The sequence below is a fragment of the Asparagus officinalis genome, chromosome 6 (assembly GCF_001876935.1).
Source record: "Asparagus officinalis chromosome 6, Aspof.V1, whole genome shotgun sequence".
NCBI classification, from domain to species: Eukaryota; Viridiplantae; Streptophyta; class Magnoliopsida; order Asparagales; family Asparagaceae; genus Asparagus; species Asparagus officinalis.
In genome coordinates, this window is record NC_033799.1 from 78383850 (window position 1) to 78405786 (window position 21937).

The window sequence follows — 21937 nt, forward strand, 5'->3', positions numbered from 1 at the left end:
CGAGTTGTGAGAGGTGTTAATCTTTTGGTTTAGAGATTGGTGTGTAAATTGGCAAGGTGTTTGTCAATTAGTGTTGTAATTTGCAGGGACTTACAAATTGGTCAGGTGATTTTATAAGTTTATTCAAAATCATAGTGAAAACTCTCAAGCAGGATTTGCTTGGGGACTGGATGTACACCGGATTGGTGGAACCAGTATAAAACCTTGTGTTTGTGATTATGAATTTCTGAGATTACCATTTTTCACCGCCGCCGCCGCCATCGGAGATCACCGGAATTAAGTAAATTTTTTAAAAAAATCTATTTTAATTATATATATATTCTCCTAATATCTTGGTGATTACTTGTAAGAAATTAGCTTCTTAAATAAATTTGGAAATGTTTTGGACATTTTGCGAAGAAAATTTAAACAATATTTTGTATGAGGTTAGAGGGGAAAATATCAAAATTTGTAACCGTGAAGTTAATATTAAGGCTTGACATTTGGTTAAAATTTCTAATATTAAAATTAGGTTAAAATTTCTCAATATCTTGGTTAACATTTTGGTTAAAATTTCTAGTATCGGTCTAAGAGATTCACTATGTAAAATTATGAGTTTCTAATATTAATATTGAATTTTTTACTCCTCAGAGGTAACGATGAACGATCAAGTCCTAGTTCTTTGTTCATATGATGGGAAGATTAACTATCTCCAAAAGAATATGCCCGTTTATGAAGGAGGTATGACGAAACCCTTGTTTATATCAAAGTCGTGTACTTTCGATGAATTGGTTAATGAATTACACAAACTTGTATTAACCAACTCATGTGAGTATCAACTCAATGTTATTTACAATTATCCCGTTGGGGGGATAGAACAAGCGGCGTTCAAATATCAAGTAACTATGATATGAGTCTCATTGGAGTCTTACACGACAAGAAGCGTTCGGTGGAATTGTTTATTGAAAAACATCAGAGGAATTTGGGCAAATCGGTGAATCATGACAGAATGTATTCCCGCATGTTGGAGGACCTTGAAGTTGACTCCGTTGATTTTTTATCTCCGCAACAGGATGAAGGCTGGACACAGTCACAATACATGAGCGGTCCTTCGTTTGTGGGCATGTCAAATGATTTCGATTCTAACACGGCCTATCAAGATGATAATGCAAGTGTCGAATCCGAGGATGGTGATGAAGAGGACGGCTTACAAATTAATAGCATGATGTTGATAGATCGCGATGAAAGGGACAACCAATACATTGACGGATGTTATACTAATAATAAGTACGTCATGTTAGAGGATCCGCTGCCCGATGAACTTCAAGGAGAAGAATGGATTGATAACTCCATGATGAAAAATATTCCTATCGGCACTAATATCGTTGATGATACACAAGGCAAGCACTTCTCATTCATGAAAGGGGATCTATTTGAAAGTAAAGAGAAATTGATCCATGCGCTTCGCTTGTATTCCATTGCAAAAAATGTCAAGTTTAGGCCAATAAAAAATAACATAATAAGCTATAATGTGGTTTGTTTTTATCGCAAATATGGAGAAGACGAAGATAACAGTCGATACCACGATGATAACGCGAAATGTCCTTGGAAGCTGAATTCACGCTCGGGTGTAAGAGTAGGCGAGCAATTTAAAATCACGGCTTACAACGGACTCCACACATGTAGCAATCCTCGATTAGAGATGAATAACAAGCATGCGTCCTTTTCTTTTCAGGGAGATATACCAGTAGATGCCTCTATTGAGACGCTTCATTATCACGCTCGTGCGTACATATTGCATATGATAGGGTCGACGATATTTCCTGATGCGAGCAAGACCCTTGTACATGCACGATGGTTTCCACTCCAAGAGGATCTAGGTGTATGCGGCGCACTATCGTGGGGCAGTGCGGTGTTAGCATACTTGTATAGAGAACTGGGTAGAGTATCCTTGATGCAGTATAAATAATTCAAGGGATGATGCACGCTGATCCAGATTAGGTCTTGGGAGCGCATTCACATTGGATGTCCTACTTTGGTTGTGCACCGCGACCTACAGGGCCTGTTTCCTTTGGCATACAGGCATAATCGTATGTAATGTTTTACTCATATTGAATTTGTACTCATATATTTTTTGTAGCCAAATAGGTATAACGCGCGGTTCGCTAAATATAAATCTGCGACGTGACATCATGAGTTTTACAGAAATGAGCTTGATGTCCTCCAACATGAACAGGTAAATATAGAACTCGATTAGTATGAATATTATAGTTTTGTTGTTGATACTAAAAAATATTTTATCTTATTTCAGTTCAAGTGGAGATCCTATTCACTGTCGGATTTCGATATGCATACTCTTGCACCTATCTATCGGAATAGTCCCGATTTGTGGAGAGCTAGAGTTCCATTGATCTGTTAGGAGATCGTGGAGATGCATGTCCCTGACTGTGTGGTATGCCAATGTCAGCATTCTCAGCATGTGCCGGATTCTGTTGAGGTGATCGATCGTAGGCGACGATCTACATCGCATCGGACCGACTGGGCCGTACTCCGTGCGGACTACATAGACCGATGGACGCACATGTGAGATTTTATACAGAATGAGAGAGACACATCTGTTGACTATACCATGTATATGCGCTGGTATTGGGATATCACGCGTAGATGGATCACGCGTGACCCACAACCATCAGCTGGGTACGTGCCACGCCCACCGACAGACAATTACATCCCTAGTGGGATGAACGAGAGAGATTACGTAAGTTTTTAAACTAAATTGTGTATATATTGTTTAACTCGCAATTTTATACATAGATACTTAATAAATTGTGTATATATTGTTTAACTCGCAGGTTACAGCTTTTGATGATATTGAAGCTGATATTGATGCGCACATGCCAGAGTTTCAGGATCCGTCGGTGATGTTAGGGCTCCTCGGCAGGATCAAGAAGAGAATAGCCCAGGTGTTTCATAGGACTCACGTCGACGAGTTTGCAGGCAGTGAGGATAGGTCACGATCATTTTGGGCAAGCGTACACGGGAAGACGTAGGACACATGACGATGGAACAAGCATTTCTCAAGCTGATGGAGCCGACACTTCTCAACCTTATACACAACCGGATACTCAGATAATCGAGGGAAAAGAGGGAGAGGAAGGAGAGGAGGAATTATGGGTTGTATGTGATCTTATTTTGTTAAAATTTGTAACTTTTATGAATTTGCAAATCAATAATTTTGCGGATCAATTATTGTTTATATATGTGATCTTCGTGTGTGAAGTTAGATTTGTGTTTAATTCATGACTAAAAGTTTATATGTTTATATGAAATATCACATTGTTCACAGGTGAACCTTGCGCATATGAAAAACATGCACAGACAGATATGCATGTATTTTTTTTGGAGAAGTGCAACTTCACGAGACTTCAAGTCCCGTGAAGTTTTTGAAAATTAGAATCTTCATGGGACTTTAAGTCCCGTGAAGTTTGAACGTTGAAAAAATCTTCACGGGACTTGAAGTCTCATGAAGTTTACGAGCTTAACAATTTGTCTGCTAAACTTCACGGGACTTGAAGTCCCGTGAAGTTTTGAAAGTTTTTTCTAAAAACCGACCTGGTTTCAGCCCTGAGACTAAAACCATGTCGGTTTTTATAATTAAGTGCAAAATAGGGTGTTTTTTGGGATTAAATGTCCAAAAGGGACTGTTTACAAAATTTGTCCGGTGAGGAAAAGGGGTGTTTTAAGTGATGGAAACGGGTTTGGGTTCAAACCCGCTAACCTCAATCAAATAGAACATACATGCTATTTTACCAAAATACCCTGCGGCTTTATTCAGCCCCACAAAATAGCGTTCTGCGTGAGCCTCGCTCTCTCTCTGCCTCTTTAGTTGTCGCTTGAGAATGGGGTTTTTGTCCCCTAATTTGTGATTTGTACAAAAAACGCCCAAAATCGCCCAAAAATCGCCTCAATATCAATTCAAATCGGTTGCTGCGAGCTGGTTGGGAAGAATCGCCACAAGAACCCTAGCGCCCAAACACCACCGCCTCCCGTCGCCGCCTCCCGCTGCCTCCGGCGCCTCCCTCAGCATCTCCTCTCACCGCCACAGCACCTCCTATCGCCGTTAGCTCCTCCTCTCTCCGTGAGCTCTCCACCGCTTCAGCCCTCAACGTTGCCTCGAGCTGAAGGTAATAACTCACGTCTTTGTTCATTCATTTACTTGCTTAGCTGCTAATTTAATTATTGAACACTGATTTTACAAGTTATTTTAGTTGGAAATTGGAATACTTGCTTATTTATTCAGTTATTACTTATTTAATTATCATTTATTCTCTGAATTTAAAATTATTGAATTAATGTGTATAAAATCTCCTAATTATAAATCATTAAATATGCATTTGTAGAATTTTAAATTTTTAAAATTTTTCTTTTTTTGTGAATATTTGTACATATCTAAATTTAAATGGTCCGCTATTTGACTTTGTGCTTTTGCAGCTACGACCCCAAATAGCCTTCGCGGTGCTACACTACACTGCTAAGCGATGCTATTTGCTACCGATAACCTTGGAGACATGCTATTTGCTTTGAATATTATAGTAATAAGTAACTCAAATTGCAAAGGAGTGGGAATAATGCACTTACGTTGTAGAAAACGCTAGAATTTCGGTAGCCGGAGTCCACCAAACTACAGACACAGTAAAAAAGAAGAAAAAAATAAACAGAGAATGAATATAAAAGATGAATAAAGATATGGGGAATATTTACATTGAAGGCAGAAGTTCAGTGGAGATCCTTAAAGTATTGGTCAAATATCAATTGAGTCATTAATGTTTGAAAGTAATGAGTGGAGGTCCTAACGTTATTGTTTTAAAAAGCGGTCTGTGCGCCTGTCTAGGTGGTCTCTTAAACTTAAGCGGTACCTGGACCGCCTGTCTAAGTCTTGAGAGCACTTAAGGGAGGATGAGCTCCTTACACGAACTATACAGTGTTAGAAAGAAGTATATTGCTTGCTTAAGCATAGTAATGATTGAAGAGAGTTAGCCATGTTAAAATTTATCTAGAAACACTTATCACTTTCTAAAACATTGCCCAACATGACCTCCATTATCAACCTTCCTTTTTTGCAAATTTCCGTTAAATCTTTGTGACGTGGCGATGATGTAGCACTGCTATGTTAGCAAAAGTAGGGTCATACACTTTGTTGCTAGGTAGTCAATTTTTTCCACGACTCTTGAGTACAAGATTTTTGGGATCTAGGAACTTGCAAACAAATATGTTTGGTTGGACTCTTTTCTCGTATGCTCGGAAAAGTCAAGTTTAATTTGCCACATCAACAAAAATTTAGTAAAATTGCAATGATATATATTGAACTTTGAATATCACAAATTTTTTTTATTGATGTAGCAGTAACATGGCAGGGCCATGTTATGGCCACGTCAGCAAGATTTAACGAAATTTGGTAAAAAGAACCTAGGTAGGCTAATGATGGGGTAACCCTAGAGACCTTCAGTGATAGCTTCCAAACATTAAGTACTCAAACAATATTTGGTCAATACATCAAGAGCCTCTGCTGAAATTTTGCCTGAGTTGAATATAGTTGAGTGAAATTGAAAAGGTGAGATAAGAAAAAAGAAATATGAAGAAGGGTACAATGGTAGGGTGTTTGGTGATGGGAGCTCCGACTAATGCTGCTGTGTGAACCAAGTGGTACATAGACTAGACGTTGTTTGCCATACCTACACATGTTAGATTAGTTGGAAAAATAATTAGAGAATTAATCTTACTATCTAAGAAATCAACAAACGGAAAGATTAGTTAGAAAAATAATTAGAGAAATAGTCTTACTATCTAAGAATCAACAAACTGAAAGTATGCGTGCATGTAATTGATGATGGATCAGCAGTACTAGCTAAAGAAAAAGAAAGAAAGAAAGGGGGCTAGCTACATCTTTGTAAGTTGGATTTTTAGGTTGAAACCTTAGGCGCCGTAGGTGCCTGGACCAAGGACAGTAACACCTGTTAATTTTTTAAACCAAAATTTTAATTATTGTTTTTATAAAAAATGAAATTTAGAGAGGGGGAGAGATAAACGAACTAGAGAGTGCAACAACCTTATGCCTGAGCATTGAATCCATGTGATGAGATGCTGAAGAGAGAGAAGTTTTTTCAATGCTTTCAATGTAGTCGTCCACTTCTACGATCGAATCCAGTCTGCCTAGTATCCTGGGGATTTGTCTCCTCCTTTTTTTATTTTTTGGGTTATTTAGATCTTAAGTCCCTCAAATGTTTAATAATTCCACGTTAGTTCCTTAAAAATCTATGAAATTGCACAATATTCCCTCAAATCCTGGTGTTATTGCAACTTGGTCACCTAATGACCGAAATACCCCACATTAATGTTTTTTGATGGGTTGTTTGCAATTTGGCACTCTAAAGTTTACCCCTTATAACTTTGATACCCCAATGTATTTTTGACACTTTGATACTCAAAGTTTACACTTTTTTAACATTGATGTTTGATATAAATTTTTTTTACTCTTTGATACCCCAAAGCTTACACATTTTTTTACTTTGATATCTCAAAGGTTTTATATTTTTAACTTTGATACCCTAAAGTTCGGAGCATCAAAATGTTGAAAACAAAACTTTTAAGTATCAAAGTGAAAAAGGTATAAACTGTCTTAACAAAATTGTTAGAAAAAAAACATTAAGGTATTGAACTTAAACAAGATGTAAACTTTAGGGTATCAACATGTCAAAAAGTTTTGGGTATTGAAGTTAAAAAGGTTTAAAATTTATAGTACCAAAGTGCTAAAAATAACCCTTTTTCAAAGAATATAGGTTTTAAGAGATCATAACTAGGGGGTATTTTGGACATTAAGGAGCTAAATTGTAAGATCCATTGGGGTTTGAGGGACCAATGAGCAATCAATGTTATTGATAGCGGATAGCGTCGCGTAGCGGTGAGGCATCCTAAGGCTATTTGGGGCTATTGCGGTAAAATAGCGTTAAAAAGCGCAAAATCAAATAGTAGTCTAATTTAGATATGTGTAAATACTAAAAAAAGATTAAAGGAAAATCTAGAAAAACTAAAAGTGCATATTTGATGATTTAAAGAGATCCTAAACATGAAATAGACATGTAATCGTCACATAATACCAAAGACGACTAGAGGAGAAGTCAAAGAGTCATCGTCTTCGTTTCAAGAAGATGAGCTGAGCGGTGAGAGGACTGTCTTAGGAGGAGCTCACGGTGAAAGAGGTGAGAGGAAGTGCTGAGTTAGGTACCAGAGGCTATGAGAGGCGGCGAGAGCACGTTAAAAATCGCGGGAGGCGGTCGAATGTAGTGGTTAAAGGTCGGTTTAATTAAAAAAAATAAACTCCAAACCGCTTTTAAATAACAGTCAAAAAGCGGATTTTGCACGCAATCGCCGTTATTTACCGTTAGGATGCACTATTGGCCGTTTTTGTGAACGGAAAGTGCATATTCCGTAATATGTCATCATTATTGGGCGATAGCGTAGCGGGAAGGGACCGCTAACGCTATTAGCGTCACTATTGCTGGGCTATTTATCGCTATTTATAACAGTGTGAACAATTATTGAAATTTGCAGGACAATATAGAATTATTGAAGATTTGAGGAACTAATATCTAAATAACCCTATTTAAGGGCTTTTTCCTTACTGATCCCCAAAATCTTCATACTTTGAAATTAGTTTTCTAAATATTTTAATATTTTTAAACAAGTTACTCTAGTTAGCGCTAGGTTGAAAGATTTAGGGGCCTAATTTTAAATTCAAAACATTCGACATATCTGAGGAATTAATTTTAAAATATAAAGATTTGAGGGACTAAGTCAAGATAGTTAGTCCATTATTGTTTTTGGGATAGTGAAGGTATTATTTAAAATAGTCCTTGTCCACCTTTTTATCCCGTGTTTGTTTTTTTTCTCGGTTTGGATTATTTTTGAGAGGGACTAATTAATACCCAGAAGAGGGACTAAAATAAACCCACCTCACCCCACTTTACAATCCAAGTACTAATCTTGCTGGGGATTAAGGTTTCCTGACAAAGATATCCTATCTTTTTAATTCTAGCTTTTTTTCATTAGCCTTTTTTCTTTTCTCCGCTTCCTTTTCACAAGTTTAATTTTCATAACATTTTTTCCTAGCTTTTCTTTAGTGGGTCTTATTTTCTGATTTTTTTTCTTTCGCCATCTTAATTTTTTTCGTATCTTAATTTTTTCCACATCTTTCCAAGCTTAATGACTAAGCATATGCTTCTTTTGCTGGATCCTTCTCAAAACAATGGACCGAAGCTTGTATTCGGTATGATTCTCTCGTCCATGCTTTATATTAATCTATTTATATGTAATTGTTTCTTGATGCCCTGATCATATACTACATTAGCATTATTATTTCTTTTATAATATTACATTATCAATAAATCTAAAAAAATATAAGATTATGCATAAGAAAGAGCATCAATTCTTTACCTAGATGATTGAAATTGATGAAGGCCTTTAATTATTGCTAACATCTAATTTCATGTTTAATTAAACTTTGTGAGTTTTTTAGACTGAGTTTTTTAAATGAATATGATTTTTTATTGTATGTATAGGGCAGTATGCCCATTCTTTAGATAGGGTTATGCCCAAATTTCCATTTTTTCCCAAATAGATGCGTGAATATAATATTAGTTGACTTAAAGGGTAAAAAGATCATTTTGATTATGATATTGGTCTGAACAAACATAATCCCTCTAAAAATAAACGCTAGCGTGGAGTATTTTAAGTTAGTTTGAAGGTTAGTCCATGTGAAAAGAAATACTAGATTTGAGTAAAATAGTCTTAGGATAATACAGTCCCAATATTATAGTTCGGGGAATATTATGCCTCTAGTCTGGGTATTGTACCTTGACTACGTATTACATATAGAACTAGATCTTCTCTATTCTATTGGGTATTCTTTTGGGTTTTTCTTATATTGGTCCCTAAAATCTAGCTTATTTTTATATGATCCCTAAACCTCTTATTATATTTTACTATAAAAAACCTCTTATTATTTTAAATAAATCCTTAATATATATTTTGTCAAACCTAATTTAAAATATGTAGTTTATATTATTAAACATATATCTCCACTGCGTTTTAACTAATCATCTATATTCTATCTATAGTCTCTTTGACGTCACTCTAGCTGACCAATGCCCCACTGCTCCTGACATCCTCATCAACATGCCACCACAACTCTCTCCCCAATGAAGTCACTCATATGGACCATGCTCCTAACCACTATCCCGCTCACAAACACACCACCACCTCTATTCTTATCGAACTCCAAAATCCAATTGCATCACCTTCGACTCTAAATTGTGCAAACAACATTTTATTCATGCTACCTCCTAACCTGATCCTGTTATCTTGATCCTCCAAAAAAAATACCACTTTCACCCTTCAACCATACCTCATCTGCTATAGGTTTCTTTGTGTCACTTTCTCTTACTCCTCACGAGTCATCCCTCACTCTTTTCTCTTTTGATTTAACCACATGTTCTTCCACCATGTTGCTTTTCTAAACTCCAAATTTTCACTTTCTATAAAGATAAATTAGTCAAATTGTTAGGAAAAATAATCAATGGTAATTATGTTGAAAGCATAATACTAAGAAATCATTACAGTTTTAGGAACCAAGCCCATGCTTTTTTTGATCGTGAGGAGACTTTATCCTCTTTAATATATTACCGGCCCACCAATTTAGTGCAAATTTTTTTATTTTTATCCGGACCGGACTATTTATGATGGACTATTTAATACACAAAAGGACTAAACTAAACCCACCCACCCCCACCTTTACAATTCAGGTACTAATCATCTAGGGGGATTAAGGTTTTTTGACAAAAGAGCCCATAACTATTTAATCTACTGATTATTTTTTGTTTGGCACTTCTGCGAAATTTTATTTTTCACGAGATCTTTTATTACTCTTTATTTCAGTGCGTTTGTTTCAAAGGTTTTCTGTTTGGGCCTCTTTTTCTCCGCTTGTGAAAAAAGAACCTCATGATATTAACCTGTAGAACAAAGCTAATTGACCCTTTGCTTATCAACATGAAACTATGGTTGATTGAGCGTCTTCTTATCTGCATGATGCTAACCCTATATTATTTATCAGCATGAACTCAACCTTGATTAATGCAAAAAGAATGCAAAGGTATCTACAAAGCCAAGCATTAATACAATGTCAATTGACTTAAAGGTAAAAGATTATTCCAGTCATAGTATTAGTTCGAATGATCATAATCCCCCAAAAACAAACGCTACATTGGATTATTTTAAATTTGTTTGATTGTCAATTTGTGTGAAAACAAATAGTAGATTGGACTAAAATAGTCTGGGGACTACACAATCCTAGGACTATAGTCTAAGAATTACAATACCCTCTAGTACCATGATAAAAAACAAACGTGAGTAGTAATTATGACGATTGAAGGGGTAGTTTTGAAAAAACCAATAAATTGGAGTGTGCATTAAAATATTCATTGTGATATATAAACTATGACTAAACTATATCGTAACCGGTTCTTTACTATTAATTCTATCCTCTTGTGGGGGACATTGTTGAAGAGAAAAAAAATGTCAAAAGGCCAAATAAGGAAGGAGAAAAAGAAAAGAAAAAGAAAAACTCAGAAGAGTGGAGAATGCGTAGTACACATTACATTTCTCATAAAAAAAGGAAAAAAGAGAAAAATTAAAAACAAAGTACGAAAATACACGAATCTAGTGACGATAGGAGAATTATACGATTTGGGGGATTTGCGAAGATCTTGCTCCTACACCTTTTCTTTCTTAGCTCCCCTTTTTCGATCCCTAAAACAATAAAAAAAGATAAACTGAACATATAAATTTTTATCTTTTTAGGGTTTAAAGATTTCAGCTTTGCAAGCGATCTACTGTGACCCGCAGCTATGGGGCGATCTCGCGGGGTCTCAAACTCCACAGATGAAGATGGTAGCCAGAGGTTAGAATCTCTCTTCCCTTTTTCTTTCATTTACTATTATTATTATGTCTTTGTTTTAGGGTTCTTGGAATTCTCCTAGGGTAAGTAATTTCTATAAAATATGAGAAATTCTTTTTGCATATTCCATGTATATATACACACACATATATATAGATATATATACACATACATATACATACATACATACATACATATATACATACATACATATATATACATATATAAATATATGTATGTGTATATATACATACATACATACATATATATACATATGTATGTGTATATATATATACACATACATATATTTATATATGTATATATATGTATGTATGTATGTATGTATGTATGCATGCATGCATACATACATGCATACATACACGTACGTACGTACGTATGTACACGTATGTATGTATGTACATTGTAGAGGGGTAGAAAATCAATTCTCTCTCCATCATTTAAAAAGTTACAGAGTTAGGACACGGGGACAAGATTATATACATCCATATTAAAATTAATAATCTATATGAGATCATTATTGTTTTGCACTCACATGTTGTGTGAGAACTAAAATCCTTATACCATTTTTATGATTCTTTTATTAAGTAGATTATAAATTGAAATGTTGTTCATTTTTTGAACTAGATATTCAAATGACCCTTTAAAATCGTACTTTTGAACTAGGCATGTGCTAAAACGAACCAGTCCCGAGTCCAACGTGCTGCATAAATTTGAGGTTAAGTGTACAATATATGTTTAAGAAGCGCATCACAAGTTTTTTTGACCTAAAACATGTGTTATATATTGAGTACACGTCTGAATAAATGTTTATATATATTCAAAAAATGTCGAAGGAGTGTTCGACACGGACATGGATACGAGAAGTGTTGGATACGGAAACAACAGTGTAGACGAAGTGGTCGGGTAACCTAAGGCTAAAGCATATCTTAACAAGTGCTTTACCTTTAATTCCATCTTGTGGGGGGGGGGTAGGGGTATTATTGAAGGGAAAAATATGTCAATGCCAAAAAAGGAGGGAAAGAAAAGAAAAAGAAAAACTCATAAGCGTAGAGGAGAATGCCTCCTAAAAAGAGGTAAAAAAAACAAAGTACGAAAATACACGACCTAAGTGAGGGTAAGAGAATTACATGATTTGGGGGATCTTGCGAAAACCTAGCTCCCACACCTTTTCTTTATTCACTTCCCTTTCTAGAGCCCTAAGTCAATAAAAAAAAGTAAACTGAACAAATTAATATTTTCGTAAAATTTGGGTTGATATTTATGTGTTTTGCTTGCTTGTTTTATTCTTTTTTTTACGTCTAAAATTGAAAGATCATTGGAAGTATCTTAGAGAATATTTTCACTAATTCAGCCTAATTTGTCCAACTGATCCTCTTTGGTGTTCCTCTGTTGTATTGCATCTTTCTTCTCCTTCATTCACTTGGTATGACTACGGAGGACCAAAGTTTTTTGTAAGATAGGGGCCACACTTCAATTTGTTGACCACAACTAAAATCTAGTAGGATTACGCATTGAATCTCTTCATCGCCAACATCGTACTTTCTAGTCCCTTTTTTGCTTTGGCTTCACCCCGGTCCTAAACTTCCACCAGTGCCCTAAATTTCGACTCCATCCCTTGAGAGGACATGAATTGGCGGGCGTGTGGCGGGTCCTCAATTTTGGAGGATTACAGTTTTCGGGGAAATTATCTAGGGTGGGTGTATTGGGATATGGACTGCATAGGGGTTGAAAAATTATTCTCTTCATCATTTAAAAAGTAGCAGAGTTAATTTATCCAATGTGGGAAAATCGGAGGAAAATTTTGCAAATATCTAGATTTGATGAGTAAATATGTAAATAGGAGTGGTTTGAGGGGTATAAATTCAAAAAACCCTAGAATATATTAATCTTTATTCTAATCAGGGTATTACCCAATGTTTAAAATAGTGGAAGTGCAAAGCGAAGCGCTAGACCCTTTGATGAAGCGAGGCGTAAGCTTCAAAGCGTGAAGCGTAAGCTTCATGAGTTTGAATATTTTAATTTTAAATTTGTAGAGTTATGAACATATATAATATATACTGGTAATAATTTACAAATATGTACATTCATGTCCTGATTATATAAATATGAATTAAATATGTGAATTATAGAAACAAATCACAATAAAGTAAGCTACACACATAATATATATATATTTTATTCACTCATATGGTCATATGGAAAATACATATGGACATTTTAATGTTAGCTGAAAATCCTTTTATATCTTTTTATCTTGTCCAAGGTCTGCGCTTCAAAAGAAAAGCGCTATATGAAGCGCGAAGCGCACGCTTCAGTTATGCTTTAAGCGATTAGGCGTAAGCTTCAATGGATAAATAGCTTCACTCTTGAGTTTCAAAGTGTTAAGCCCTCAAAATGTTTTGAAGCGAGTTTCAAAAAAGCTTTTTCCAACATTATTACTTACATTTTCTTTCCTGCAAGGGTATCTACGTTCCAAGTACCGAAGCCTAGTCCTCTCTTGTGTCTTACCTTTTCTCTCCTTAGACTTTCTAGTCTATGCTTATAATACAACCTTATGTTTCTTTTGAAATCCGATATCTCCCGCAACTAGAGTGCTGCTTGAGGCAGCATTAGATGAGCGGCTGGTTTGACTTGTGTATGCAGTTTGTTTTAATGTAGTCAAATTTATGCATGGTGTAGTGCACTCCATCTCTATCTCAGTAGAGAGAAGAAAAGAGTTAGGATTATATTGAAGAGGAAAGGGATGAAGAAGTAGAGTAGTAAACTTTAATGCACAAACAACAAAAATGTAAGCTTAGTACCAAATAGAGTAAGCTACATTGAAATAGGGAAATCTTCATTGTTTGCATATTTACACTATTGGACATATAGTAAATTGTCACTACTACGCTTTACAACACATCCAAGCAAGATATATATGGAGCTCTTTTAAAATATTTCGAATATATTGACGCCACAAGAAGTTAGAGCTAGATTCTATAGAGGATAAAAGGTGGAATACCCAATTAAGATGGTTTTTGTAAGTGCAATTAGGAAGGAAAGTTGCAAAAGTTGTTGTTGGAGAAACCGATTGGGGATATACCTAAATATAGACTGAGGGTAAAGAATATAATGACAACTAATTTAATAAAATAGATGGTTCCCAAGCACCAATTTTGAATGAAAAACAATGCTTATATAGCCTAATAGCTGGGGTAAAAAAACTTTGTGATGCGGACGAGGGCGGGGGCTCCGATATGAAAGTAGGAGGCTCCTGAACGTGCTACCGTCGACAACAATTTGGATCTGAGTGGAAAATACGAGGTCGATATTGTGAAATGTGAACTTTGGTGGGTACTTTCTAGAGTCAACGGCTCACAATCATGATGCATCACTTTGATTTTGCAGTTACAGGAGGAAAAGTTCTTTTTTTGGAGCGGGCAATGTTTTTTTGCTAAAGATTCTTGTGTTCATTGGAAGTGAGAACAACACGTTTATATTTTGATATTTAAGGATTTTATCTCTTTGTGAAAGCATCATTGCTATGTGAAAGAGGTCCAAGGAAATTACATTCATATGAAGAACAAGGATGGCTGGTGAGTGGATGGAAATTGTTCTATTTTTCAAAAATAATGAATATTTCTTCATCAGAGATTTATATAGTGAATTATAGATTTGAAATCATTGTAAAAAATATATAATTATTATATAAACTTCTTGTGTACTTGTGTCCTCCAAATTTTTTTTTGATTCCACCAGGAGTAATTGCTTCGAATTTATAATATAAGCATCACAAGGGTCTGTGCGTGTTTATGAATTTTGAATACTCATATATCTGATCCTTATTTTTACACTTAATATTATTGAGCGCTTGAACTTTAATTGCTTGCACACCGTCTCTCTTCATTTGTTAAAGTTCTTTGATTTTCTATCTTTGTAGGTCAAAGAGGAGGAGAGTTGCTTCCAGTGGAGAAAACTTGGAAACATCGAATACAGGTAACTTGTCAGTGTAATCCAGTGATACATAAATATCTTCAGATGTGGATTTAGTGTATAGCTAACTGTTAATTGTTATTGTCTATGCTTTCGCTCCCATATTTGCTTGCATTAGTGTTCTATTCTTGATTTTTTTCTTCCATAGGGGATGCTATAGTCTTATGGTACAAACAATATACACATCTTGGATGCTGGAAAATTGAGCATCTCTAGTTTATCCTTTATAATTAGTTTCAACTTGAGAGTTTGTTGTGCTTAATTTGACAATTTTGTTTTAATAATAACCAGTTAGTATGGACATGCATAATCTCATGACAATAAAAATTAAAGTTATCTTATATTGAATTAATATAATTATTATTCTTAAACTTCATTTCTTTCAAAAATTATATGAAAGTAATATTATGTTAATTATTTTATGTTCTCACTAATTAAAATATTTTTTCTTAATCTCAAAATATAGGTGATTGATGGAAATAAATGTTTGCGGAATGTATATGGCAGTGCATAGTATTATATATTAAAACACCTAGGCCAAACCTATGGTCATATGTGTTATAAAAGTGAAGGTTTGCTATAGACAATTATCAGTATGTTTCAACAAAATGCTTGCTCTCTGGATAAATAGAACGGGGCTTACAGTGCAAATGTAGCTAAAAATGGATATTGTATGGCGGCACTTGGATAAACGCATGAAGAGATGCCAAACCTATCGTTCCTGTACTTCTCATGCTCGATACATGAGGCAGCATCAGGCATGTTGCACTAGAGTAATATAATTTTTGAGAGCAGGCCATGGAATAGGGGTTCATTCGAATGATGATATTTTTTTCAATGATTATATCTGAATGAAAGGTTAATTCATTGAGTTCACTATTTTGATATTTAATATGGGGGTCTACATCTGACAGAAGTTTTCATTATTATGGTAAATTTTTTTCTGTTGAATGTTTTTCTGAAACAAACTTTTGTCCACTGTTAAAGGGCATGGTATGTTGAAGTTCTTCAGTTATTGGTTTATTTTAGTTTACCGTATTTGGTCAAAATTGTCAAAAAGTGGAGACGATACACTGGTTTGTGCTGAAATATAATATTTCGTTGAACACTTGTGATTGAGTAGAAGAAGGATTAAGAACTTCGATTATAGTGTATAGAAGCATACATCGAAAAAACTTTCAGTAAATTTGAAGTTAAATAGTTAATTATCAATGTTAGCATGGCTTTACAAAGGACTGATGTGATTTACTAGGTTTGCTTTGGAAGATTCTGGAATGTGTAGAATCCTCTAGAGCATTGTAGAAGGTTCTGTAGTAGTACTAGAATGTAGTAGGATATAATAGAATGTAATACAGCGTCATAGAATACTTATGGGAAGTATTGAATTATGGGAGATGCACAAAGTTTTAGAGAATTCCTATGATAAAGGGTTAAGGCTTATAAATAGGGGGCGGATGCTCATTTACCAAACCATCCATCTAAAGCTTGTAAACTCTCTTGAGTGCAATACTGGAGTTTCATTCAATCATCTTTTGTCTTGCTCTCTTGTTTAGCTAGTTATTTTCCTTGTGTGGGTGATAGAAAGGCTGAACTTAGTGAGTTATTAGGGAGAGGCTTGCTAAGTACCGCATGTGAGCTTAGTAAAGACTTTTAAGTCTGTGATACTTGTCCTATGTTATTGTGGTTTCTATTTCCAACAGAGAACACTTCTTATTTCGCTGCTTCAGTTTTAGAAGATCAAATCTTACTTTTGATACCTTGAATTTACAATCAAGATCTAAGAAACTTGAACAACAAATGGTTGAAAATTAAGATAGAACGAAGAAGAGAATGATACATGGCAAAGGACATACGATGAACAAGGATCTATAGGAAAAACAAAATTTCGAGTCTCACGCCTTGCTATATCTTTTAGCACTGCAATTACTTCACTGAATAAACTAGTTGGAAGTTTGTATTGAAAATCCTTTAAAGACAACCATCAGCATGTCACACTCACTTACAAATAAAGACGCAATATTTCTTCTATTGTGCTATGCAAAGGTTCCCAGCGGAGATATTGTCTTGGTTATTAGATTTCATGCATACATCATAGCATGTGACTTGAACAAAGTTCTCACGTTGGATGCACGAGTATGGGTGCAGACATGGGACACAAAATAGAACAAATTCTAGAAGATTGAATACTGGGACACAGATACTATCACCCCATGTTCCTAAACTGTACAACTTACAACATGACATGACCGACAATGCAACCATACGGTCACATTCACGTCTCTAGATCATCTTGTACACAAATATATAACCAAAAACTACAGCACGGAGCATGTTACTAAGATAGCAAAGAAATATATAGATAAAGAAATCTCCAGAATGACAGAGTTCAACTACATCTCTACATAAAGGGAAAAGAGTAAGAAAATAAATCATAGGCTAGAAAGGCCACATGTGGTTCCAAGGAAAGTTTGAAATATAAAAACTACCTAAAATAAATGAGGCTAATAGAAACTGAGAAGGTAGATTTGTGATCACTGTCGCTGGGCTTGCTCCTCAAAATATTTATGATCTTGCGAAGAAAGAACAGTTCCCGAGTCCGGGGTGTGCAAACTCTAGGGGAGTCAAAAAACTTCTAGCAAGCATGTAAAATGAAAAAATTGTGCATGAGTAAATATATGTGATCGATATTAAAGAAGATTAAAACTGAATTAAAGGTGATCAAAATAAAAAAAAATTACTATCCACAGAATGTGAAGGTAATGCTACTACAACCCACACAAGCATTTTATATTTTATTGTAGGTTATTTGAATTAGAGGAGAATAATTTCATGTTTATGAGTTATTTTCCCATAAACCGTCCTGGGAACACGGCTTCAAGTCAGGTATTGACCATTGGCTCTTATATATATAACTCGGGATGTTAGGTATGAGCGGAAATCCGCTTGTATACACTTTATATTCTCCACCAATTCCTCTTTATTAAACCTCGTGTTTGTCTAATTATTTTAAGCGACTATGCAAGAAATGTTATGTGCTAACAGAGGTACCGTAGAACGGATCCGTAAAAATATGAAAAATGACCGTGGCCAAATGTCTAATCAAGATGGGTGCATTATCTAGTCAATGATATAATAATAGTAGTCAAGGAAAACCTCATGCTAGTATATTGATGTCAAGGGTGTAGCCATAATATAATAGTATGATTATGAATCATATTTTTTTAACGGAAGTCATCTTCAATGCGCAATCGGTGTTATTAGATGTTACTAGATGACCAAACGTATCATCAATTGATCAAACATACATCAAGTGAGCAAACATATCCTCATTTATCATAGCAAACAGGAAAATACATAAATAAATGGATAAAATAATTGTTCAAGTCAAAATGGGTAAATCATGTCCTGTTAGAGAATATAATGATCTAGTCCAAATCCGATATATTTGTGAGCTAAAGACCGTTATCGGGTCTGGTTACGGATGGTGTATCCTAAGTGGGTCGAGTTTTCTAACGCCACTAGTTTCACACGAGGCTGCAGTCCAAGGTGAACCCAGAGATGTCAAACCTGCCATGCACCCAACACTGTGCAACAATATCTTTCACCATCACAATAATATCTCTCTAGTGGATTTCAAACAAAAGAAGTGTGGGTACAAGCAGATAGAATTAAGGTAAAAAATACAAGGAAAACGATATAGAGAAAAGATCCAATAATAAGTATAATCATGTCCTAATAGAAAAAAATATAATGCATCTGATAAATCTAAAACAAGAGTAATAATCTTTAAATACTAGAGTCAACTGAATACAGTACTAAGGCACTCAACCTCCAAAATAAAATACAACTTTAAAAGAAAACTAATCTCATAAATATCTATTGTGGAGCACTAACTATCTACTAAATAAATGACGGCGAGCTAGCTGTATCTTCGTCAACCTGCGACTCTCTGGACGCTTGACTCGCTGTCTGAAAAGAGGAAAAACAACGAGCGTTAAAGCGCTAGCGAGAAGATATTCACCGCCCCCAGGGGGAAGTGGGTTAGGTGCATAAAAATACAAGTTAGTACATAAAGATATATAAATCATCTATCCTGAACTAAGAAGAATTGAGGTTTAGAAATCTACAACACGATATTTAGTACGTCGAGCGAAATAATCTTAACAAGGAAACCCTTATTTATATACTATGTCTCAAATTGTGAAAAGCTAAATATCAATTCCAAACTAAGAATAAGTAATGAAGGAAAGCAATACAGGCAAATACCATTACAAACAATGTCATAAATGTCGACCAAGCATCTCATACTACCCTTTGGTAGATAAAACAAATACTAGTACACAATCCTGTGTAATCCACAATCTGAAGTACCTCAACCATAAACTACATCAAAAACTCAATAACTGACTACGAATCAGGCCATCAACTATTTCATAAAATTATTATTCACAAAATTTTACAACCCATCACATCATTGTGCGGATCGACATATAGGCATATCGACCTCTGTGCATATACATGCAGATACAATAATATAGGTACATCGACCTCTGCGCATAATCATACGATTATAATAACATAGGTACATCGACCTCTGCGCATAATCATGCGAAAACAATAATATATAACAGAGTGTAGTCTACCGCGGTCTCATTGTAGTATACCCACTAACGTATTCTGAGTATAGTCCATCCGTGGTCTCATTGCGGGTTGCCAACTAACCTCACTCAGCATCCACAACTATCGTAAACCGAAACAAATATCACTTCATATCGAGAACAAACTCAAAGTGTTAGATTACGCACCTCTAATAGCTCGTGTGTGCTCAAAACCAATATGTGCACACTCACAATCGCGCACGTGTCGATGCGCATCTCGTACATCGTGGTTGCGATCAAACACGCGTGAAGAAACAAAAATATTAAACCAGCTCATTATCGGTCGATCGATTCTCTTGTTCGGTCGACTAGTCGGCGACGTGCACAACACATGAACAAGATTTCAACCTTGATCAGTCGACCGATACCTATGGTCGGTCGACTGACCAAAGGAAAGATGCAACTTCCTGATGACTAATTGGTCGACCGATTTCTTTGATTGGTTGAACGATCAGAGAAAACTCTGGTGACGAACAAAGTTACAGGTTTTCATCTACAATTAAAAAATCAATCTTTTTCTAAAACTCATGTGTTAAAACTTGTTTAATGTAATTAGGGTTCACATTGCTACATGAAATCATATTTATCAAATTTTGAGCGGATTTTTACAACCCTAACATAATAATGTTTGTAAAAACATCATGAAAACAATTATCTTTAATAAAATCTCACGTTAGACTAACTTCAAAATTTAAACCCAAAACAGAGAATCCGTTTTATAACGTTTTAAAATAAAAAAGATCAAATCTTTGTATCATACAGTTTAAAAGATTGATCTTTATACATAAACTAGGTTCTAAAATCCAATAAAACCAAATAAAAACCAAATAAAAACGATTCTTCTTCACCACCGGTCGCGGATGTCGCCCTCATCTTGATTTTTGCTTCTCAAATCTCTCAAAATTCTAAGTTCTAGGGTTTTGAGGAGAGAGGGTGGCTATTGTCAACGTGAAATATTAAGAAAAAAGAAAATTTCGGATGTATATACTCATATATATACAAGCAAACCCGAACTGAAACCAATTCTGATTAGAAACTGGGTAGTCATCGGTCGACTGGTTGTGAAAATTGGTCGACCGATAACTACACATCAATTGACTGGTCATTCCCATCGGTCGACAGGTTTTGATATATTAGTGCATGATACTCACATATATGTATTTATTCGATCTCAAATCAATTTCAAATATGCTAATTCATCCCAAAATAGTTTCAAACATGATAAAACTCATATTTTATCATTTTAAAATAATATTTCAAATTTTACGGGGTTTTACAAGTTTTAAATCAGGACAGACCTAAAACAGAAAAATATTTGTGTGCAACAAGGGAAGGTCACGGAAATTGAACCCATGACCTTCAACCAGATATGTAGTAGCACCCCCTAACCAATAGCATCAAAGGCTTATTTGTGACGGTTCTTTTTGAAACAAAATTGTCAATCCACTTCTAGTTATTAGTATAATTATTAAAGGAATAAAAGTTTAGACAAAGTAATTTGGTTTGTACAAGATTAACTCATGGTCAAAATTTATCATAAATGATAGAAAAGCTAAGCTATTATTAGGAAAAAGGAAATCTTTCATGGGATATTAACATTAAACTTGAAAACTAGTTGAAGCCTTAATAAAAATATCACTTTTCTAAATTAGAAGCCTAAAATAGATGGAACTGAATAAAAATGGAAAAAAAAATTTCCTTGGAAAACAATATCATTATCTAGAAGTATATACAGTATGCTAACTTATAGATTAAATAAATTTATATGTTGTTTTTAATATAAGGATTTCATGTATTTTGCTTAGATTTATATAAGAAAATATTTTGCATATAGGACATTTATATAGAAAATAAAATAAAATAATCAATATAAGAAAATATTTCGCATATAGGACATTTATATAGAAAATAAAATAAAATAAAATAATCATCTAAGAAAAGTATAAGTTTGGCTTTTTTTATGAATACAAAAAATTAAGTATGTGGAAAAATTTCAGTAAGATATTCAACACAGGTCATTTGTACAAATATATTTATTTAATATGTAACAACCCACTTCGAGGATAATATTTCTATGAAAGAGGATGGTCAAGTTCTACACAAGACCTAAAACAGGGCACATATATATTTTGATTGATCCATGAACCCACATGATAATAAGGTTTATAAATGCAAATAGGATGCATATATGGTTTGTGGAAAAAATATAAATTATTCACGGGAAAAATGCTAAACAATATCGGATCAGGCTAAATAAACAAAAGTGATAAAAACTATGTAACAAAAATTCATCGTGATC

At 34.7% G+C, this 21937-nt stretch overlaps 1 protein-coding gene across 1 annotated transcript in view; it reads left to right on the forward strand.

Moving 5' to 3' along the window:
• LOC109846373 (transcriptional adapter ADA2) overlaps nt 3836-21937 on the forward strand; it is a 74217-nt gene continuing 56115 nt past the window's right edge. Inside the window, exons 1-3 of the mRNA XM_020415598.1 lie at nt 3836-4163; nt 10891-10990; nt 14928-14983. Coding sequence (XP_020271187.1) covers nt 10938-10990; nt 14928-14983 — 109 coding nt within the window. The 5' untranslated portion in view covers nt 3836-4163; nt 10891-10937. The remainder of the gene's footprint in view (nt 4164-10890; nt 10991-14927; nt 14984-21937) is intronic.